General features: G+C 39.2%; 1 protein-coding gene across 1 annotated transcript; it reads right to left on the bottom strand.

Moving 5' to 3' along the window:
* Window positions 1–16,292: 16,292 nt before the first annotated feature.
* LOC110892612 (berberine bridge enzyme-like 21) lies at window positions 16,293–23,373 on the bottom strand. The gene is made up of 2 exons (XM_022139767.2): window positions 22,195–23,373; window positions 16,293–16,870 (listed from the first exon to the last, which is right to left on the bottom strand). The coding sequence occupies exons 1-2, from the start codon at window positions 23,371–23,373 to the stop codon at window positions 16,442–16,444; spliced, it is 1,608 nt and encodes a 535-aa protein (XP_021995459.1). The 3' UTR covers window positions 16,293–16,441.
* Between the last annotated feature and the right edge of the window lie 370 nt (window positions 23,374–23,743).

The following is a 23,743-nucleotide window of genomic DNA, read 5'->3' as shown; positions in this document are numbered from 1 at the left end:
AGTACCGGTGAATCGCATCCAAGAATGCGAACAAGCACAAAACCCTGCACCAACGCCATCTTCCTCAGAAACTTGGGCACTATTTACCGATGGTGCCTCCAATGAGGAAGGTGCGGGCGCAGGTCTGCGACTCGTCAGCCCTGATGGCCAAGAGCTTACATATGCCATCCGCCTCGATTTCAAAAGCACAAATAACGAGGCCGAATATGAAGCCCTACTGGCCGGACTACGTTTAGCAGTCAAACTCGGCGTGCAGCATCTGGAAGCACACGTCGACTCTTTGTTGGTTGCAGGACAAATACGCGGCGACTATGCCGCAAAGGGGGATATCATGATGCTCTACCTCGAGCAAGCCCTGCAACTAACATCCAAATTCGCTTCGTTCAATATCCGACCTATTAATCGAAGTGAAAACAAGTCTGCGGATGCACTATCCAAACTTGCATCCACCAGCTTCCAGCACTTGGCAAAGGAGATACGCATCGAAATTCTGCAAAATCCTTCGGTACCCCTGCGCCAAGTCAACGTCATTCAATACGGTACAACATCATGGATGACACCTATCATCGCATATCTGCAATCAGGTGTGACTCCCGAAAGCAAGTCAGAGGCACGCAAGCTACAATACAAAGCGTGCCATTATCAAATGGGAGACGGTATCCTATACCGCAAATCATACCTAGGACCACTACTACGATGCGTCAACCCCCAGGATGCCACATACCTCATCCGAGAGATACACGAGGGCATATGTGGCATACACGCTGGACCACGCATGGTAGTGGCCAAAATCATGAATGCCGGGTATTACTGGCCCGGTATGCACCTGGACGCCGTCAAAGAGTTGCGCAAATGCATCGACTGTCAACGTCACGCTCCAAAAACTTTGCGGCCAAAGAACAACTTAGTCCCCGTCATAACCACATGGCCCTTTCAGAAATGGGCAATTGACGTTGTGGGACCCTTCCCTGACGCTCCGGGTGCGGTCAAATTTATCATAGTAGCGGTTGATTACTTCACAAAATGGGTAGAAGCAAAACCGCTCGCCTCAACCACTGCTATGATAACAAGAAAATTCATTTGGGAACACATCATCTGCCGTTTCGGTTTACCAATGTGCATTGTCACCGATAATGGCACCAACTTTGCTGCTGACGAATTTCAAAAATGGCTAAAAGAACTACACGTTGAACACATATTCTCATCCGTGGCACATCCGCAAGGAAACGGCCAAGTTGAGAGTATCAACAAAAGCCTAGTCGAGGGCATCAAGGCAAGGTTGGGAACAGCCAGGCGTGGCTGGGTCGATGAACTCCCAAGTATCTTATGGGCTCACCGTACTAGCCCAAAAACAAGCAATGGGGAAACACCTTTCAGCCTAGTCTACGGTTCAGAAGCGGTGATCCCCGCGGAAGTAGGTCTCCCTTCTCCTAGAATGTTGGCTATTGAAAAACTAGACAACATCACAGAACGCAGGATCGATTTAGACCTCTTGGAAGAAAGGCGCGAAAACGCGGCCATCAACGAGGCCAAATATAAATCCAAACTTGAAAAGTACTACAACACGCGCGTTCGCGTTTGTACTTTCAATCCAGGAGACTACGTCCTACGCGACAACGAAGCATCTAATGCTGAGCGCCCAGGCAAACTTGCCCCCAAGTGGGAAGGACCCTACCTCATCAAAGAGGTCTTAGGGAAAGGCGCATACAAATTACAAACGATAGAAGGCGAACCTATCGCACGAACATGGAACGCACAACAGCTTCGACGCTGTTATATGTAAGCCATGTTCCTACATTTTCTATGTAACATATCGGGCCGCAGGCCATTGGCAAATAAATAAATAAGCAATTTTATACATTATTGTTTGTTACTACTATTACAAATGCGTGTTCCACTTTGCGGTATCCCAAAAACAGATTGGCAAAATCTTCATTCGCGATACCCATACAAAGTGGTAACTACACACAAATATTGTAATAGGCCAGCAAAAGGCAAAAAGACTTGCATATTTATCCGGCCGGATAAACAAGTTTTGTTAACACTTAACACAATTCCTGAGCCCAAAAAGGCAAACAATGGAATTGACGCGTACTCATACGACAAAGGTATGGAGTATACTTGACCCCATTCACAAATGGGTAGAGTTCCGGATATATAAGCTTTTACAAAGCTTACACAATTCTAAAACCCTAACGGGGTAAATAACAGAATTGACGCATACTCATACGACAAAAGTATGGAGTATACTGGACCCCATTCACAAATGGGTAAAGTTCCGCATACATACGTTCAAACATGCAAGAATTAAAAACACTTGTACAAACTGAAAAAAAAACTTTATATTAAAAAAATTCAAGCACCCACGCGATGCTTAATGGATTTACATAAAGTTCCTAATATATACAAGAGGAAAACAAAAAGGGGGCACACTTGCCAACCTAAACCCTATTTCGTACCGCTAGTACCCACGTCATCTCCAGCACCACCAGCGGGATCCTCCTCTTCTGCATCAGCATACAGCCTCCGCAGCCGGTCAACGTAATCAGCAGCCTCTAAACAGTCGTCCAACTCCTCCACACAAGCGAGGGACGTATCATAAAAAGCGGCTACAGCTGCGTTCAGACGACCTTCGGTGTCCACGTCACGGAACCCAGATCGCTCTGCAGTAAAACCGCCTTGAGACATGACGTTCATATGACTGACACAGCGGCTGTAACCAGCTTTAAAACCGGCATCGTGGGCACGTTCCTTGACCAGGTCTAAACCAGCTGCGGTCTCAGGCGCATCCATGATAGCCTGAACAATCTGCAGTAAACGAATGATAAGTCTCGGATACTAATCCAAGCAAATATAAAGGCAAGGGATACTTACACGCGCGATACCGTGACTCCGCATCCACTCGCGGTCGGCCTCAAGCTGGTTAAACGAAGAGGTCGGAGCATCTCTGGCCTCAACAGCAGTGTTAGCTCGTTCTTCCGCTGCAGTCACGCGCGCTGTGAGGTCTGTAACCGCGACCTCCCGGGTCTGAACCTCAGCCTGTCAAAGAGCAGAAAACAGTTTACTCAGTAAACATTCTCAAAAAGCAGGGAAATATAAAACAAAAGTAACAAGTCATACCTGAAGGCTGGCAACAACTTTATCCAAACGAATGCGCTCAGCATTCGCCTCTTCAAGAGCCTTGGAAGAACGGCTCTCCCTCTCTTCGGCCTCCTCCAAGGCCTTCGCAGTATGTGCCCCCGTTTCCTTGGCCTCTTCCAGCGCTTTAACAGCCAGGGCCTCTGCTTGTTGCGCTTTAACCGCAATTGCCTCAGCTGCAGCTTTCTCCTTGCCCAAGGCAACGTTCGCTGCCTTGGCATTCGTCAACTCCTGACGAGCACGAAACAGATTGTCATTCTGCTTTGCCCAAGATTCATTCCACTTCTTGCGCTCATTGGAATACTTTTCATTCCAACTCTTGTGTTCATTATAAAGAAGTTTGGCAAGAGTACGAACCTGTTTCAGCTGAGCAGTGGCAGCCCACTCCGAGGTCTGCTTCTGCTTCTCAAACGCAGCTCTATCTTTCTCAAGCTGCTCCGCACCCGTACGAGCAGCCTTGATCAACTCTTCCGCTTCGGCCCGCATGCGAGCAGCTTCCTCCTCTCTGCGGCCTAACACCTTGTAGTCTTCCAAAATGGCGTTAGCCACTATGGAACTTCCTACTAGCAAGGTGGAAAGTTGATTGATGCGCAACTCACGGGGGGCGGCACGGGCACGTTCTACTTCAAAGGGGGTGCCCAAACCACCCATAATCTCCTTGCACACAGAGGGGTCGTTGGAAATATCATCCCCCTGCATAACAGTCCAGGTGGGTCGATGATAAACAGTACTTCGACCCTGGGTATAGGTGCGATAATAATACTCCAATTCAGACTCTCCAGGCTGAATTGGAGGCCCATCATAACCCGTACCACCGGCAGACGAACCGGTACCCTTCTCACCAGCAGAAGACTTCTGCGGCTCAGCATCATGCTGCCGCACCTCAGCATCAGTTTTTTGCGGCTCAGCATCAGACTTTTGCTTCCCAGAATCAGAAAACCGCAGACCCAAATTATCACCCTCATTGGGAGAGATCAGATTGTTGGACGAATCAACGGTATCGAATATCTGGGTCGTGACTTTCTCTGCGGTACCCTCCGTTTGCACGGTCGAATCAGGCACCACCTTGACAAAGGGTGCCGAAGGTTCCTCTGACGCACCCGCACTGCATCCGTGGCATGCGGAGGTGACAACGGAGCATCAAAGATAGAAAAATCTTTATCTTGAAGCTCTGCAAAACAAAGTCAAATAGCTATCAAAACACAGGTTGTACATAACACTTGAGACAAGCTAAACAACACTTACCAACAGTAACCGCATGTTTCTTTGATGTCGGACCAGTCCTCTTAGACTGCAACCTCCGACGTTTCGGTCCACCGGCACCAGCGGCCGTCTCTTCTACTTGCCTCTTCCCAGCACCAGACTGCGAGCCCGCAGCTGTACCCAAACCCTCAAGGGTATCAGATACTATCACATAATCCAAGTATCTACGGAAAGAAGAGTGAGAGATACATGCCGTCTGCGGTACAAGATGAGGCACAACAGTGACCTCCGGTATTTTCTTTTGGCGAAAGCGCACGCCTTTCATCGTTTGCCTCTTAGGCACACCCTTCGCATCAGCGTCCCCTAAGGCCCCAAGATCACCTGCATGAAAACCATCCAAGAGGTGAGTCAGTGCAACCATTATTGTTATCACAAGAATAAAGGATTCCTAAACATACCTTTGCCCCGCGGCAACTCAACTGCTAATGCGGCCTCAGTAGGCACCCGGAAGTTATCTCGAATGATAACATTAAACTCCTCCTCGCCATCCGCACAAACAACTATTTCCACCTGACCCTGGAAACCCGGGGCAAACATCCTCCATAAGGGAGCATCCTCTGATAGCAAACGCACAACTCAGTAACGTATACGGGGATAAGAAAGTTAAACAAATGAAAAGTACGTACCACCACTTTTCTCCCGCACCACGGGCTTTGACTTCTTGTTCCTCCTTGTCAGCATCATGCGCAACACCCACAACTGTGTGTTGTTCAACTTCACAGACTCAATGGTCTGCAACCGCGGAAACCACTCCACCGTCTTCAAACTTGGGACCGCAATGGTCTCTGCTATGATCGTCTCGGTCACATTCCGAAACGTCATATTTGCAACAATGGCAGCAGCCTTGATGTAAAAGAACTTTATCTTCCACTTCGTCATCCCCTTGGGAGGAGTCATCAGTTTGGGACTACCCTCTCGTTGACGGAAGGAAAAGAACCCCAAGGACACCGTCATTTGATAAAACCGTCGGAAATCTCCAACGGTAGGCTCTATGCCAAGAGCACGAAAGGTGAATTCAAAATTTCGAATCCGGATCATACCAAACGGACTCAGTTGAGAAATGTGGACCTTGTACCACTCCAAAACCTCGACAACAAAAACAGTCAAAGGTAACCGGAGATTACAGTCACCAAAAAAGTCTGCCCACATGGTCACGTAACCGGCCGGAGCATCGGTACCAGTGTCACCCTCCGATGGGTAGCAGGCCCCATATTCAGGGGGCATTTGGACATCAAGCATCAGACGATCAAAGGTCTTCTTGGTCCACTTTAACTCCAGTAAACCACCACCGGCGCCCCCCCCCCTCTTCTTCCTCCGCCACTACCGGCTGTTCAGGGTTTTCACCCTCCACATTGTGTGGACTTGATGGTTCAGCCATCAGAAAATATCGAAGACACGAAAGAAAGTGAATAGAAACACTAAACTCAGAAAACCTCACCGGAAACTTCAAACAATTGATCGGAGAAGACGAGTAACTTCTTTTCTCTCACCGGAAAATTTTTTGAAATTTTGAACAAGTGAGGGGAAACCACGAACGGTTTCCCCTTATATACCCATCGCAATTAATAAGGAGGGAGAAAACGAATCATCACGTTCAAAAAGGACGAATTACGCGACACCACGTGTCAAGCGCCGTTTCCGCTGACGGTTATCACGCGCGCGTGGCCGCCCACGCGCCTGACATAGGAGACGTTTATACTCCTTGCTACAGTGCATTTAATGCCTCGGGCAGTGCAAATGTCCTTTCATTTCAGCACATGCCAGAAAATCTCACCAACTTCCACCAACTCACACGTGCGCTCAGCCACGTATGTAACAAAAAGCGACTACCTTATCCAATTGCAAGCAGTATGCGGTTTCTCTGCTTCCCGCACCATAACCCATACCGCATTTCGTTTTTTTTACATACCCCTAAAAATAGGCAAAATATATGTCTTCACACTATAAGGGGGTATAATACCTTTCCGCACTACCCACGAGCACACGTGGAATATGCAGAAATGACACACACGAGCCCGTTCAGGTGTGTCAGATACTCAGAACCAGCGTTGTTCTTTGGACTGAACCGCATCTCAGATACAGGTAAACCGCATTGCCTTCATTCTCTTCAAGCTTCAAATCCCTCCTGTCTGGTTCACAACCGCCGAGGGTACATGAACACCTTCTTTAACGAGAAGTAGGAAGGGAATGTACGCGCGCGCACATCAGCAACCCTGACTCCTGAACCTTCAAGAGCCACATCCGAGCAACACACCCATTTCGAGCGAATATGGGAATGCAAAACCGCAGACACTCATGAGTCACTGCGGACATAACCATAGCTTCCGGAAATAGTTGCTACGGTAGAGCCACAACTAACTCCACATCGAGGAACGAAACTACTCCAAGGAAAACTCCTCGGTATTGGAGCGGGAAGGAAGGTGCCTAAGGAAGAGAGGCGGACGAGATCCCTAATAATCACAATAGCCCTTGTCGAACAACAAGCGGTCGAACAAGCGGTAACAAGTCTACTTATGACTTTGTTACCCTACTTGTACGTTGGATAGAATAAACAATGATGGGCATTACCATGCCTATGATCATGTTTATTTGACCGTTATCCAGAATCACATTGTTCGACCAAACATGGCCAACAATGACGCAAGTGCCCAACGTTGCTCCCACAACCGTGGCCAACAATGTCAAGCAACGAGGTAACCGCAAACGACGTGCGGTTACTTGAGAGCTAATGGGAAGAACATGAACACCCCACGAAAGGAATCATCATTAGATATCCAATCATGGGAACAACATGCTCTCTTCTGCATTCACCACTTCAAAGGTTGGGTCGAAGTTTGTGCACACCTTCAACCACATCTCAAAGATTGGTTCGAAGTTTGTACACTTCCTCCAACTAATTCCTCCAGTTGGTTCGGCACACCAACAGGTGGCAACCAGCCAAAGGCTGAGAATTTCGCATCAGACGAAACCTTTTCACCGATACGGAAGAGGCGTCAAAAGACCCTTCCAGACCTCCAGCTTGATTTACAAACAGAAAAGACCATCCACATGGTCTAGGATCTTCTCCAGACTCCAAGCTACCTTCTAAACACCATAGTCCAGTACTCCTCCCATATACAACTTATATGTGGCAGCAACACTAGACTAGGGGGACTTGAAGGGGTATGGTCCCAGATCTCGCGTCAGCATCGACCGCGAGTGACCATTACCCTTATCAAAACCCCCACCAGTTAACAACCTACTTGTGCCCATGCGAGAACGCATCGACACAAGGGGTGAATCCAATCTATCTAGTAACGAAGGAGGACTTACATGGAACATGAGAACGGTAGAGTGATGCGACATAGCATCACATCTGGTGTATGAAAACGGAAGTATTCACAGCGATGCGGCCTCGCACCGCGTCCAGTGAACACTTCTATCAATACAAGGAAGCTGGATAACAGCAACAGTCACCACAGGCGACGATGCGGCCAGCACCGCATCTCGCGTATTTCTTGATCACTAGCAAGAGACGCGATAACATCTGATGTTACCGCAGACAGCGATGCGGCTAGCACCGCATCCTATACGCTCAACAAGTGGGACTGACACCACAGTGCAAGTGGAACCAATGGCAGTCACCTGTCAGATCTACGGAAGCGACAGACTGACGTGGCGTCGTCTCAACGGCCGACATGTCTGGCACACCTGCAAAGGTGCAGCATGCCGTCAGTCTATCCATCCACCTCCTCCTTCACTCCTCGGCTATAAATACCAACCCCAAACCAGGTTTGAGGTATCTCTTCACAACTCTCTCACTACTACTACTATCTTACTTTGCTTCCCAAGCAAACTACTGATTCTCACGCCGGAGAGTGGTAACAAGGAGCACCCCCCACCCCATCCTCCTTGTTACGAGTCACGGTTTGTTTCCTTGTGCAGGAGATCAACCCACCGGTGATCCAGCCAGCGATCCTCGAGAGGAAGGGATTAACCCTTCTTGACGAGACCAGTGAGTTAACCCTGCCCGGTTAACCATTGTTTCATCAACCCCCATCCTTGGGAAGGAATATATTTATTAAATAATTAAGAACTGTAAATACGAAATAGTTGCCTAACTATTTCCCAAAAACATTAAACCTTAAGCCAAGGCACGGCCGTCCGTCTAATAGAAGTTAGTACGTGTAGGTCGTCACGCAGCAGGTTATTTTGGGACGGACTATTTCAAGACGCACTTCTGTGAGTTCATGTCCCCCTTTTCTCCTAACTGTTTTCAGTTTTTATACTTCGGGGGTGAAATACATGTTACGATGATTACGGATACTTTTATACATGGTATGGTTAGCGTAAGGAGGGTTACTGATTAGATCATGTGAGTGGGTAGGCAGAAACTAGAGGCCATTAATCCTTATTGTAGGACCGAGGGTCATTAGCGGTAGATCTATCTGGGTGTAGCGAGCCCAACTCTAGGCCCAACTGTACGGACCTTGGGGTGACTTTGAGCCCGACGCAAAAATCTGCTAGGTTTGAGTCTTCCTACAGCACTTCACACATATCATTGGCCTTGCAAACCAATGGTGATCTCATTTTTCCTTATTTGCTACATACCAGGGATTTTCATACATACAAACATGTTACAAAGGTTTTTACATACTCACTTTCACATGAACTCGCTCAACTTTTGTTGATTTTTCAAATTACATGTATTTCAGGGAATTAGGGATCTGGCGAGGTATGCTATGTCTTCATGCTGCATAGGAGAAGTGATGTCATCCAAGTTTAGGGGTTGTGACTTTTGCCTGGACGAGTCACAAGTCTTAAACTGTGTTTATTTTATGTTTGTGGTTGTGTCTTATGAACAATGTTTTTTATTTCGTTGTGTTGTAAACTCGTTGCATGTGTCAACTCTTAAAACAATGTCTTCGTATTTTACTTTTAAAACTTGAATCAATGGATGATCATCACGGTTTTACTTTCATATAGCTTGGTTGTGTAAGCTATGGTATTAAGAAGTCACACCAAATAAACCCACACTTCCGCAAAGCCAGGGTGTGACAAAATTAGAGATGTTTTCTAATTTAATTAAAAAATAGAAAATATAAGGTTTGATTGTGTTTATTTAAAAACTTTAAAGGGAAAATGCAACCAGTAAAAATAAAAAATAAGGGTGTACTTCAAAAGCTAATCATCACTAATTTAAGCTAAACTTATTATTCTAACTTTTTTTAGTAATTGATTAATTAAATTTTATAATCTATTATTCTAATAGTTTTTATTTTCCTTTCACAAAATAGCCAATTTATTTAATATTTTCCAGCTTTATTTTTAGTTATTATTTAAATAAGTTTTCAAAGATAGAAATCATGTAACTTTACAATGTCTATACAGATTTACAAAAGTGAATTACTTTTATCAATACACCAATTCACATAACTTAAGTATTATTTGTCTTTGTCAGGAAGCAATGAAAGTATGCAATCATTTACTTTCTGTACAACTTTGTTCATAGCAAGTATGACTATGTTATGAAAATATTTAGCTTTTTTGAAATATTGAAAAATAATAACGGTCGTATGGTATGTTAATAGAAAAGGTAAAATGCTATGCTTTGGTAAATTTAAAATTGTTATTAGCGTTTTGATAATAGATTTCGAAATTAGAGTTCTAAATGCAAAGGTGGAGATGTTTACCGATTAATCGAACTCATGAATAAACAAAATTGAGGACATGAGAACCTAATTATCTTTACATCACCTAAATATTGAAGTTGTTGAATTTAATTTAAAATTAAACCGTTTATCATCTAAAGTGTTTAAAATTGTTTATTACATTCAATACATCATTTAATTCAATATAATTATATTTAAACAATATTTATTTAACTACAAAAATAGAGCATCTATAGAGTATTTATTTAATTCATATATTTAATTCAATAAGTAAAGTATGATACAACATCTCAAGTAACACAAAAGCTATAACGGATTATTCAAATTACTTATATGATTATCTATTGTTATTGATAAATATCTATTATGTTTAATATTACCATAATATTTAAACATAATATTTACTTTAATATTTACCATAATCGTAATCTTTTTCTGTTATGTTAAGTTGACACTTTACAAACTTTGGCTAAAACTCTTTTGTTTATTACTACATTATAATTAGTTCTGAAATACGTAGACAGTTGCGATTTGAAGTTAAAAAATGTAACATTCACACAGATATTAATATAATAGTAAAGATATAATAATTTATGAATGTTGTAATATTAACAATGTACAACATAAATAATTAATTCATAGGTTATCAATTAAAAGGGTTTATGATTATATGTAACAGATCATACGATTAGCTTTAGTAGGCATGCGCCAGTCGAGTTGTGTAGTTTGGTATTAGAGAAATAATGAGGTAGCATGTGGTACGGGATAGATACCACATGGCTTAGTGATGTTGCATGACTTGCGTTGTCTGGTGTTTGACTTTTTTAGAGTCAGGTACTTATTTCGAGCCTAGACGGTGAAAGGCTAGAAACACAGATGCGTCGAGTCCTCACATTAGAGGATTGTATACAAGTTGTGTTATTTAGGTAGTATTTTAATAGGAACATATGTGTGAACAATTAGAGTGCCCTTAGAGGTAATTACATAGATTAATAATGAGATTAAGAGGCATGTGGTTAATCCATGATAAGAAGTAATGTGGTGTGTTCTAGAAAACTTGTGTACGTGACTAGGTGTTTATGTGAAAGATTTAGCACCTTGTAGTGTTTAAGACGACGGTCACGTTTTCGTGGCAATGATGATGCGGTTGTGGTAACAATTTAAGGCCATTTTTGTTAGATATGAGATGTCTGAGTCATGATTAGTTAACGTTGCTAATAGGGTACAATTCAGAGAGTTACACTTTGAACAACGAAAAAGGAATAATATTTATTGGATAAATATTATAGCTCACAAATGCGAGATATTTGACGGTACTGCGCGCAGATTAAATGTTTGATGACATATTTATGATATATGTAGATTAAGTGTTTGATGACATATTTATGATATTGACCGTTTACGAAAATGATTAAGGGGGTGTTTGGGGTTGAGTTTTGAAAATAGATTATGCGTTTTGAATAATCAGAATCAGATAATTAGCTGTAACAAAACGTGCTGCAGAAAGATAGTGTTTGGATTTGATTATGTTGTTTGATATCACAATAATCAGATAATCAACATTGTTTGGATTTGATTATGTTGTTTGATATCACAATAATCAGATAATCAACTATTTGAGTGTTTGGCAAGTATATATATTTTAAAAAAATAAATAAGTGAAAACGTAAAAAATCAGTTTTTGGATTATCACGTTTTCCTGCAGCAAGGGGTGACCTACTTATGGATTATCACGTTTTGAACTCTACAAAACGTAAAAAATCACTTTTTATTAATTTTTTACCAAACACTCAAAATAGATTTTTTGCGATTTCAAAACACAATAATCAAATAATCAGGTTGAAAACGCAATCCCAAACACCCCCTAACTATTTATATATAGTTTTTTATTTAATTAAAAGCTAATTAAATAAGGGAAAAGATCAAATAGGAAGTTTATTTTGGCTAGGAAGTGTAAGAAGCAATAGGATTATGACATGTATCAAAATTTAAAATAAAGAGGAAGGGTATTTTAGTCATTAATATCCTTTTCTTTTTCCTTCTTCTTCCCAGTAACATCAAAACCCACCATTTTCAAAACCCATCATCTTCAACCATTTCTGCGCTTTCTATCTCAATAATCACTACATTATAGTGCGATTTTCGTCACCAATCAATGATTCAAACACCCGATCAACGTTTCTTCAGCTTTTTTGAAGAAAACCCAGTTTAATTTCATACAAAATCTCATTTTTTTTCTGGTGATTTTGAAGATAATCACTCGATTTATTCGATTCGATCTCTGATAAGTGTTTCAATCATTCAAATTTCGTCAGTTTGAAGAAACCGACTTCGATCCATGTAATAAATTCTTTAATTTCATTTTTATTATATGGGTTTTTGATTTAGTCATTGCGTTTTACGATCTTGGCGGGGGTCCGAGGGCGGCAACCCTTGGTAGCAGGGTCCCAGGGGCGGCAGCCCCTGGCGAGGTCCATGGGGCAGAGCCCCTGGCTGGGGTTGATTAAATTGCTTTAATAAAAATACAGTAATTCGTAGACAGTTTTTTGATTTGCTACTCTCTGGTTCAGACAGTTTTTTGATTAAATTGCTTTAATAAAAATGCATCAGAAATTTAATTTTATGTGTTTTCTGGCCATTGCGTTTTAGAAAAAACACATTTTTGAAGTGTTTTTAGTTTATTGCGTTTTAGGTAAACACGTTTTTATTTGTTTTCAGTCTATTGCGTTTTAGAAAATACACTTTCTTTTGTGTTTTTAGGCTATTGCGTTTTAGAAATAAGATATTTTTATGTGTTTTTTGGCTATTGCGTTTTAGATAAACACATTTTTGAAGTGTTTTTAGTTATTGCGTTTTAGGTAAAACATATTTTTATGCTTTTTCAGTCTATTGCATTTTAGAAAACAGTCATTTTAAGTGTTTTCTGGCCATTGCATTTTAGGAATAAGACATTTCTTTGTGTTTTTGGTGCATTGCGTTTTAGGTAAAAACACATTTTTATGTGTTTTCAGTCCATAACGTTTTAAAAAGCACACTTTCTTTTGTGTTTTTAGGCTATTGTGTTTTACAAATAAGACATTTCTTTGTGTTTTCTGGCCATTGCGTTTTACAAATAAGTCATTTTTTGTGTTTTTGGTGCATTACGTTTTAGAAAAATGTCATTTTTTAGGTTTTTTTTTCATTGCGTTTTATGTAACTGGGAGTTTTTCTATTGCGTTTTACGCAACTGGGTTTTAATTTTTTTTTTAAATATAGCAATAGTATACTCGTTCTAAAGATAAAAAAACGCTCGTTTTTTGGTGCAATTTTTATAAAAAAATAATGTCGTATGAAAGAGTTATTAACGTTTAAAAAATGGGGGGGGGGGGAATTGGAGGAGAGAAAAACTATTGGCTTGGATTGACTAGAATGCCCCTAAACAAACTCACGCGCCTCTTTTAGCAAAAGTTTTGGATTTGGTCTCTAGCTTTTCAAAAGTACATAGATGGTCCTTACGGTTTGCATTTTGTAACGTATTTAGTCCCCATCTAACAAATCTAAGGGTTTCAAGAAGGACCATCCATGTACTTTTAGCAAAAGTTTGGGACTAAATGAATTACAAAGAGCATCTTACGGAGACCATTTGTATACTTTTGGAAAGTTAGGGATCAAATGCAAAATTTTGAAACACTATAGGAACTATCAGTGTATTTTACTCTAAATAATATATGTGTTTTATTTAATAGATAAATAAAAGTGTAGTAAATAATATATATTATTTATTAGATAAATAATATGTATTTAAATATTATTAAGATAAATATAAAGGTGTGCTATTTGCATTAAGATAAAGTCCTAATGGTGGTGTAAATACTTTGTTGGGTTTTTATTAAGAGTTACACAACATTGTGAATCAAAACACCACAACACCTACTCCACCATCCTCAGTCTACCACCCCACCTGAATCACTGTTGACCATTATTGGAACCGCCACACATTCCCCGTAGTCATCACGCAATCGACCGAACCATCGAGCAACCCGACACACTAACGTTGTTGCTTTGTCGTCGCCCGAAGTCGCTGATTGCAGGGGACCGGGTTTTTAACCTGGTTGACCAGGTTTGACCAAGTTGACTTTTTGATCACAAAGGAGTTTGGGATTTCAAGATACGGGTCAAGGAGTTTGGGATCACGGTTTGTGAACAAACATCAATTGGCGTGACAGTTCGTCGATTCTATGTGTGAAGCTTTTGATTTTTCGTCAAAAGTTAGTTTCACGAAACACTCTGTGGTTTGTTTAATAGCTTTAACGAATTGAAATTGGATCATTGGATGGTGATGTCAATTTTTATTTGTACACGCTTTCGCTTTATAATTAATATGTGATATTTATTAAGATTAAATAAACTTAGATTTTATTTACAAATACAAAAATTGTACACCGACGATTCCCAACAATTGTGGTGTCTTCGGAGGGCAACGTGTCAAAGATGATGGTCACGTTATGTGACAAACCTTGATATTGAGGTGGGTCGTCGGTGAAAGATGTTATTGACGTGTCCTAAAGATGGCCGCTAAACGATGAAGAGTTATGGTCACTTATTTGATGAAATTGTATGCTAGTTTCCCATCTTATGTGCATGAGTTAGACAAATTGGTGGGGGTATGGTGTATTTGTTGAATGATGTTCATCTAGAGCTCTGGTGTTGTTTGTACTAAGGTGTAACACCCCTAAAAACGGGCCTGGTAATTAAACCATGTGAATATCGAAGAACGGGTAAAATACCGTTAGAGGTAAAAACTAACCAGTACACATTAAGATTTAATTAAATAAAGAGTTAATTATACAGATGGACTCTATGGTTTATAGCTAGTTTCACCTTTGGGTACTAACTTTTTTTAAACAGGTTTAGTTTTTATGGTTTCAATTTTGTAACACATTTGGGTACTAACACCAAAATTATCAATATAATGACTAAAATACCCTTCCATTTTTTTAATTTTATCAAAGTAACACCTTTGGGTACTAACACCTTATTTTATTTAAGTTTAAATCAATTTTACAAAATCTATTTATTTTCTTATTTTCATCTTTTTATTATATCTCTTCATTAACATAAAATCTATTTTTTTATTTTCAGCCTTTTATTAAATTTCTTATTTAACATAAAATATCCTCCCTACTAGTTACACCAGTATTTTTTCATAGAAAATTCTAAATAACGCCCTTCCTCCACACACAAATCCAATTCTTACCAAAAGGGGGGACATGTTACATACTTGCATGACATCCCGCCCAAATCCCAAATGTAGCTCAAATCCCATTTCCTTATCTAGGCCAAAAGGGGGGACATGTTACATACTCACATGTTCTACATCCTGCCCAAATCCCAAATGTAGCTCAAATCCCATTTCCAGGCCAATTGTTAATACCCGACTTATGAAAATTGATTTTAACATTCCTGGCCTAAGATCATACGGTGTGGGTGTTCTTTCTTGGCGTTGTTGCCAATCAACGCCCACACTCCCACACCATCCCCCGCGTTATTCACGTCGTTGTTACATGGGCTTGGGATTCTTCACCGGCTTTGAGGGCAAACAGTGCACGACATGGACGCGCTTGGTTGGTTGATTTAAACTAGCGTTCAACGGCTAGTTTGACCTTAAAAAAAACTTTTTTAAAAAAAAAACCTATATCTACTAACATATTTCACACCATTTTTTACAAAATCACACACTTCACTTCATGGCTTCCCAACTTCCCATTTTCTCCTAATTTTTATGTAATTGTAAAAAATGGAAAGGATCCAGTTTTTCTTTTTCTTCGTCGTCGTCTGGGCTTGACGATTTAATTCTATTCTCGTCAGACAACGAGGCACCTACAATCATAATTTCAGTGGTTCAAAAGGTGTTTCAAACCATAATGGAAGACGAAGGTTGTTCCGCGAAACCCAAGAGGAGAAAATACATATTACGTGACCGAGTCATCGCACATGATTTATTGGTAAGTGATTATTTTTCACTGAACCCTAATTATGATGATAGTACCTTTAGACGTCAATTTCGTATGAGCCGTGAATTATTTCTAAGAATATCGAATGATTTATCAAGTAATTAATATGAATTTTTTTAGCACGTTGCAAAAAGTGATGGCCGTACTTTGACAATTGGCTTATGGGACGGCTTCCGACATTTTGGGTGGTTGTGTAGTGAGTTTAGGTTTTAGGTTATAGATTGAACACTTATCACTCTATAAATCCTTCAAACACTTAACCCATCATTCATATCCAAACAATCATGATGCTTACTAGACTCTTAATACATAAGACTTTTAAAAATTTAACATCAATGAACTCCATTTAGAAAATGGACAGACAAAATTTGGAACACACATTCTAGTTTAACATCGTCATGGAAGAACAGGAATACTTTGCTCATTCCTAAAAAAGTTATCTGGATCAACTGCAGTCTTTATTTTCACCAATCTATCAAAGTTCCCCATGAAATACTTCTCCCCATAAACCCTACCGGACCTGTAACCATTTATACCGGTTCCAGTCATCACACCGATATCCAAATCTCTATAATTCAAGAACGTACTCCTCGGATTTTTTGATACATAATACTCCATGAATTCGTACATAACCCGACTCTGGTTCATGTAGTTGTTTGCAGCTTCTGGACCCGCATCGTTCCAGGTAATCTGGTACTGGATCTTAAACAGGTTTCCAGCTCGATGAGGGAACGGTGTCGCGTCCGCAGGGACTTCGTTCATTCGCCCCCCGTAGGAGTTGAAAACCAAAATAACGCCTCCAAGTTCAACCATTTTGTCAAAATGGTATGAATGATCAATATAAAACGCAAATAACAACAATAAACACAAAAGAAGCGACAAAAACGTGACGTAAAATTTATTATTTAACCCAAACCAAAAACACCCAAACCACCCAAGATCTTACAAAACTGTAAGATCAGAACTGAAACAATACAAAGTATATCATCAACTGATAACAATCAGTTGATTAATTGAACAATACAGCTGAAATGAAATGACACAACCTGATACATGAGGATCGACATGATCTGCGATACATAACAACACAAACGAAGCATCTAATCTTCAACAGATCTTCAACATAACACCAGCAGGTTCGAAGATTCACTGGATCTTCAACGATATAGAATAACTCAACAAGAACTTCATCAGTTATTCAATCTCATATGTGTAAAGGAGAGAGAGAATAAACAAGAGTCTCATGAACCAGATTGTGCAAAAACTAAACCCTAACATCGATCACTGTCCTTATATACAAAGTAACTTGGAAAGTTACACATTAGTCCAACAAAAAGAACACTCCTGATCGGACCCCCTCGAATTTTATATTTCCAGCCCTTCAAAAGTTTATCTGCTAACATAACTGGAACAAAACTTATTATATCAACAATAAACAGTTGTAACAACTTGCAACAAACTGAGCCCAAACATAACTGAAGTTTATAAGGCCCAAATAAACCAGGCTTCACCATCAGTCCAACACAGATCAGTCCAATAAACATATGAATGAGAATACTGATTCTCTTCTTTTAACATCCCCCCTTCATTCATATGTTTGAACATGTTTATCAACCCACTCAACCATATACTATAGATGATAATAATACCCATTTTAGATTCACATAAGATCATGTTGTAACCTGAATGACAGCCTAAAAAATCACTTTTAACACACCCCCTTCATTCAGGTGACAAACATGTCTAAATTACCAAGTTCCTTACAAAGAGATTGACATCGTTTAACACAGAATTCCTTCGTAAAACCACTACACAACCAACAAATGTATAGTATATGAATTAACCATTTTTAATTTTTTTCACATAACTTCATACACCACACAACTCAGACCTCCAGCAACTTTACAACCAGAAACAGTCTTAATGAGACCAATAACATCACAAGCACTCCAAAAACAGATCTATTTCACATATTTATACGGCACCTATACTAGATTTTACAAAACACACAATAGATCCACCTGTAACAGAGGCATATACATAACACTGGCAAACTGCGCATTCACATACCCTTATAACCAGACACATATCTCTTGTACAAAAGAAAAAACAAGATCAACATTACATATATTCAAGAAACAATCTTGAGAATGTACCACATTAGATCTATTCAGACCAGAAGATATGACTAATCATACAATATGACATATGAACAAAACTTAGTTAAAAAAATAAGAATCACAAGATTTGATAACAGTATATCATACACATCAACTGATTAAACAAAGACTCACATATGACAAGATTTATAATTTCTAATTGAACAATAGACTTTGACTCTGCATTCAAAAGATTCAAATACTTAAACAACACATAAAGTCACATGTACCTACACCTGAACTCAATACCTGGTCAAGAAACCTAAAAAAAACAATACAATCCTAAAACAGTGAACAAATAACAGCCAATTATCTTTCTAATTGCAACAAGAGATCTTATGATTTTGCAAATAGAACAGAAAATTTCTCACAAAGAGGCAAACAAGGCAGCCACATCATACAAGAGCAAACTTTTAGACAAAGACTCTAGCAATATAGACAAAGACTCTAGCAATATAACAAGACAATTTACACACACGGATACATTTTTCTGACCAACTCAATCAGAATACAACAGACATGAAAAACTTGTAAACCAGAACCAACAAGTACATATCGAATCAAATCCACAACAATCATAAGAAGTTCCAATTAAGAAATTTTTTTTTTTTTTTAACAATCAACTTCCAATTGAACAAGACAACACACAAAATGCAATTGAGAACAAGAACAATTCCAGAAATATTTCTGACTTCTGACAAACTGGAGATTCATAAAAGACTATATAACTCAGAGCAAAGTCTGAAAAGACAATACATGTGAAGAACTTGAATAAAGATTTATATGTCATGATAAAAAACTTTTAAACCTTCACAACAAAGAACAAATCAAAAGATTCAAGACATGAGTCTGATAGAAAATACCATAACCAATCATACCAGACAACAATAACAGCCAACACAGATTCTGGCAAAATATACAACCAGAAACACATCTCTTACACAAGAGACAACATACAAGGCTAACATCACAACAGGCACGAATCACAAGATTCATACAACACTGATATATGAGAAGTATATACTTCTACACTTCTATATCAGACAACAATTCCAGCCTAAACAAAAAACACAAAATCACATGATTTAATGTCCACACACAAGGCTAAGAATAAAGAGACATACGCAAGACAATAAGATGCAGTCACTCAAATTCTGATTAAACACAAAATACACAACTTGCAATTAGAAACAACACATCTCTCACGAGATAACATACAAGGCTGTCACATAAACAAAAAACGTCTTGACAAAAACAACGGTTAAACATGAACCACTCAGCTCAACTAACTATACAAACAAGAGTATAGACAAGCAGACATAGCGAGTGTAACACAAAGACAATTTAACAACATTCAAGACAAAAAGATCCTCCACATATGGATCTCATAACAAGACAAACACAAACAACATAACCTGCAACAAGGCTGAACAACATATCCAAGAACACTCTTGACAACACAGACATACAGTCTAGACAAAATTACATGATCCATGATTCTAAGCAAGGAACACTATCTTTTACACAAGAGAAAACACATAACCCTAACCCAACATTCAAGATTGCAGCCTTAAACAATTACAAGACACCACATGTCAGAAACGATCTCCAATCAACAACAGTTTTGACCAAAAAACAACGCATGAAAAACGATCAAACACAATTATAGCCAAAACAAACATCTACTAAACCAAACAGCAAAAACATTCCTTCAATCACTCACATGAGTACCAAGAACAATATTAAAATCTCATAAACTCAAAGAATGTTTTTCCGGTTCAACCAAATTTGGAGAATTTTAAAACACACTGAACAAGACAGATCCAAGATATTGCTACCACACAAAACAGAATACAAAACAACAAGGGAAACTTATATTTTTCAATCAACTTGTCCCTTTGAACAAAAAATTTTGACCAAACATACCAAAGTATCAACACTTTTAGAGCTATATAGACAATTAGTACATATATCTTCTTTCAAACGAGTGAAAACCAACAACCAAATAAAAAAAAACCCTTTTTAAGGAACTCTACTCAAAATATAACCTAGCAAAAGACACGAGACTTAAGAACACGCATGTAATGAATCACTAAGTTGATCACCTTTCAAACACTATTGCAACTAGCAACAACAGACTATCATAAAAAACAATGACAAATTTATTATGTAATGCAACCAAGACCAACAAGTACTGGACTAACACACATCATCAACAGAATAGCATGATCAGTGTAAAGAACAAAACTAACCCTTTTACCATAAACCACAAAACATTTTTTTAAAAAAACAAATACAACTCATATGACAAATAGACATTCGATTATTCTCATCAAGAGACTTTGAGCAGTCAAGGACCCTCTTTTTAAAAAAAAAACAATTTAGCATTTAGAAAACCAAGCAAACAAGAAAACAAATAAAAAACAATATAATCAAGAGACCACAAGTAATCAAACAAATAACTAATTACCGAAGCAACAGACAAAAAACAGCTCTAAGGCGAAGCTGAGTCAGGGACAAGATTCCAGGTTCATCACTCTATGGTGCCTGGACATGCCTTTACTCAGGAGCCACAACCTAACAAATGAAATAACAAGTGAATAATAACATCTACCAAAAAAAACAGTCCGAATACATATATATAATAAGACAACAACAATAACAAGAAACAAACAAACAAGAACACATAACAAATGAACAATGCCGGTCCTTACTACCCCGGCTTCAACTAAATCAACAAAAAAAATAGAACAAAAATTAGAAAGATCTTACAAAAGGTGCAAAGCTCCAAGACACATATGAACAGTAGTTTTCAAGAGCTACTAATTCCAATATAGACAAGCCTCAACAACAGTTTCGGTTACTTAGCCCTGAACATATCAGCAACATGATTTCACAGTTCATTACGCCTTAGCCCAACTCCTCTTAGCCTCTTCTTGCAACAAAATCAACAATCTGAATTGAACTTCAAAAAAACCCAAGAAGATCAGACTAGACTTCTACAAGCATGGAGCCACAATCGATGAATAGTTGAAACCACCGATTGTGTACAGAACCACAATAACGAACAAGGCGTCAATCACAAAAAAGAAACCCTAATCTGATTAATCGATACCAAGTCTACGAATTCAAAGATCAAGAGAACAATTAACCGATTGTAATAAAGAACGATCCAAAGAATCAAAAACTAAAACTATCAAGACCAGAAACAAAAGTCCATCAATATCAAGAACTCAACACCCCAACTGTGGAACGTGAACCAGATCTGTTGTCATCAACAATTTTCGGAAAACAGAAACCCTAGATACACCACAAAACAAAACAATCAGACAAAAAACACAAAGATACACAGCGGAAGACAAGAAATCGATCAGCAACAGGAGCACAGCGGCTCTGATACCATGTCAAAATGGTATGAATGATCAATATAAAACGCAAATAACAACAATAAACACAAAAGAAGCGACAAAAACGTGACGTAAAATTTATTATTTAACCCAAACCAAAAACACCCAAACCACCCAAGATCTTACAAAACTGTAAGATCAGAACTGAAACAATACAAAGTATATCATCAACTGATAACAATCAGTTGATTAATTGAACAATACAGCTGAAATGAAATGACACAACCTGATACATGAGGATCGACATGATCTGCGATACATAACAACACAAACGAAGCATCAACAATAAACAGTTGTAACAACTTGCAACAAACTGAGCCCAAACATAACTGAAGTTTATAAGGCCCAAATAAACCAGGCTTCACCATCAGTCCAACACAGATCAGTCCAATAAACATATGAATGAGAATACTGATTCTCTTCTTTTAACATCCCCCCTTCATTCATATGTTTGAACATGTTTATCAACCCACTCAACCATATACTATAGATGATAATAATACCCATTTTAGATTCACATAAGATCATGTTGTAACCTGAATGACAGCCTAAAAAATCACTTTTAACACATTTTGTTGAATATGGAGGTTAAACCGGATTTTGATATCGGGGTTTGTACGTAATCAGACTTTCGTTTCAAGAAGGGTACGTTGTCGGAATGGCGGTTGAGGAGGATGTCGATCGGCGTAGTGTTGATGTCGAAGTTTGCCATGTAAAGTACAGACTGGATCCAGCTTACTTCCGTACAATCTTCTTTTTTTAGTCCCAGTTCTGGTAAGATTTTGTTCATTTCCGCCACTAGTGTGGTGGAATCACCCAAGAAATGGGCGCTAAATGTTGCCCCGAGTGTGTTTTGGCGATTAACCGTCGTAGGTTGTAACGTAATTCTGATGAATAAGTTGTTGTTCATGGCAGACACAATTGTCTGCCATTTATAAACAAGGTCGGTCGCATTTTCTGCAACCGTCTTCGTTATCCTGAAAACGGTGTTAACCGCGGGGACAGGAACTAGTTTCACGGTGTATGATATTATGACACCAAAACTGGCACCCCCGCCCCCGCGAATGGCCCAAAAAAGATCCTCACCCATTGATTTTCGGTCCAAAATTTGACCGTTGACATCGACAATCTTTGCATCGATTACGTTATCCACTGATAATCCGTATTTTCGAAGCATGGTGCCGTAACCGCCTCCGCTTAGATGTCCACCTACCCCGACTGTCGGGCAGACTCCAGCGGGGAACCCATGCACTTTACTCTTTTCCCAAATCCGATAATAGAGTTCGCCCAACTGAGCTCCGACTTGGACAACCGCGGTTTCGGTGGCGATGTTAACATCAACATTACGGAAATTAAACATGTCGAGTACGATGAAGTTTTTTTCGGATGAGAGATACGAGAGTCCTTCGTAGTCATGTCCGCCGCTACGAATCTTGATTTGAACACCAAGTTTCCTAGCGCATAGGACAGCGGCTTGCACGTGCGATTCTTGGGTTGGGGTGATGATGATGTCGGGTTTAGGTGTCGCCGTCGTATTTAAACGGCGGTTTTTAATGTATTCTTGTAATACGGTTGTGTACGCGGATGAGTTGGCCACGGAGCTGTAAACGAGGGCGGAAAACGAAGGGTCGGGTCGGGGTGATTGTGCCGGAAGACACTGGAGGAAAGATTTGTAGATTGAATTCGGGTTTGAAGCTCCACTCGAAAGGGTGAAACAAGAACAAAGGAAAAATGTAAGTGAAAAAAACACAAGTGAAGACATGGTGTTTTGGTGTCTTACATAGAGATGATTGTCATGATATTTATAGTACTAAAGAATTGTAGGTTATTTTTTTTCTTTCTAAAAAGGAGAGTTTTAGGAATTTTATAAACAAAATATTGCATTTATAGCAGTTAATATTTTAACTAAAAAGTATAAACAATGTATAAGCAAGTATTAATACTAGTTGATATTCTCTTGTTTATGTGTTACTAAAAAGTTAAAAATAAAAGAAATAGAATGTATTTATATTGAAATAATATCATGAATACTCAGGATGCTCTCTTATTTTATATTTAAATTGAATTTTATGTGAATCTAATTTTTATATATCAAATAAATCTTAGTTTATATATATATGCATTTTTATATT

Source organism: Helianthus annuus, chromosome 12, assembly GCF_002127325.2.
Source record: "Helianthus annuus cultivar XRQ/B chromosome 12, HanXRQr2.0-SUNRISE, whole genome shotgun sequence".
Classification (NCBI taxonomy): Eukaryota; Viridiplantae; Streptophyta; class Magnoliopsida; order Asterales; family Asteraceae; genus Helianthus; species Helianthus annuus.
The sequence above is the reverse complement of the archived record's forward strand: the minus strand, read 5'-3'. Positions and strand labels throughout refer to the sequence as shown.

Coding starts and splice junctions, on each gene's coding strand:
- LOC110892612 (XM_022139767.2), bottom strand. CDS start 23,373: ATGTCTTCACTTGTGTTTTTTTCACTTACATTTTTCCTTTGTTCTTGT. Junction 16,871..22,194: donor CAAAATCCGGTTTAACCTCC/ATATTCAACAAA, acceptor GATCATTCATAC/CATTTTGACAAAATGGTTGA.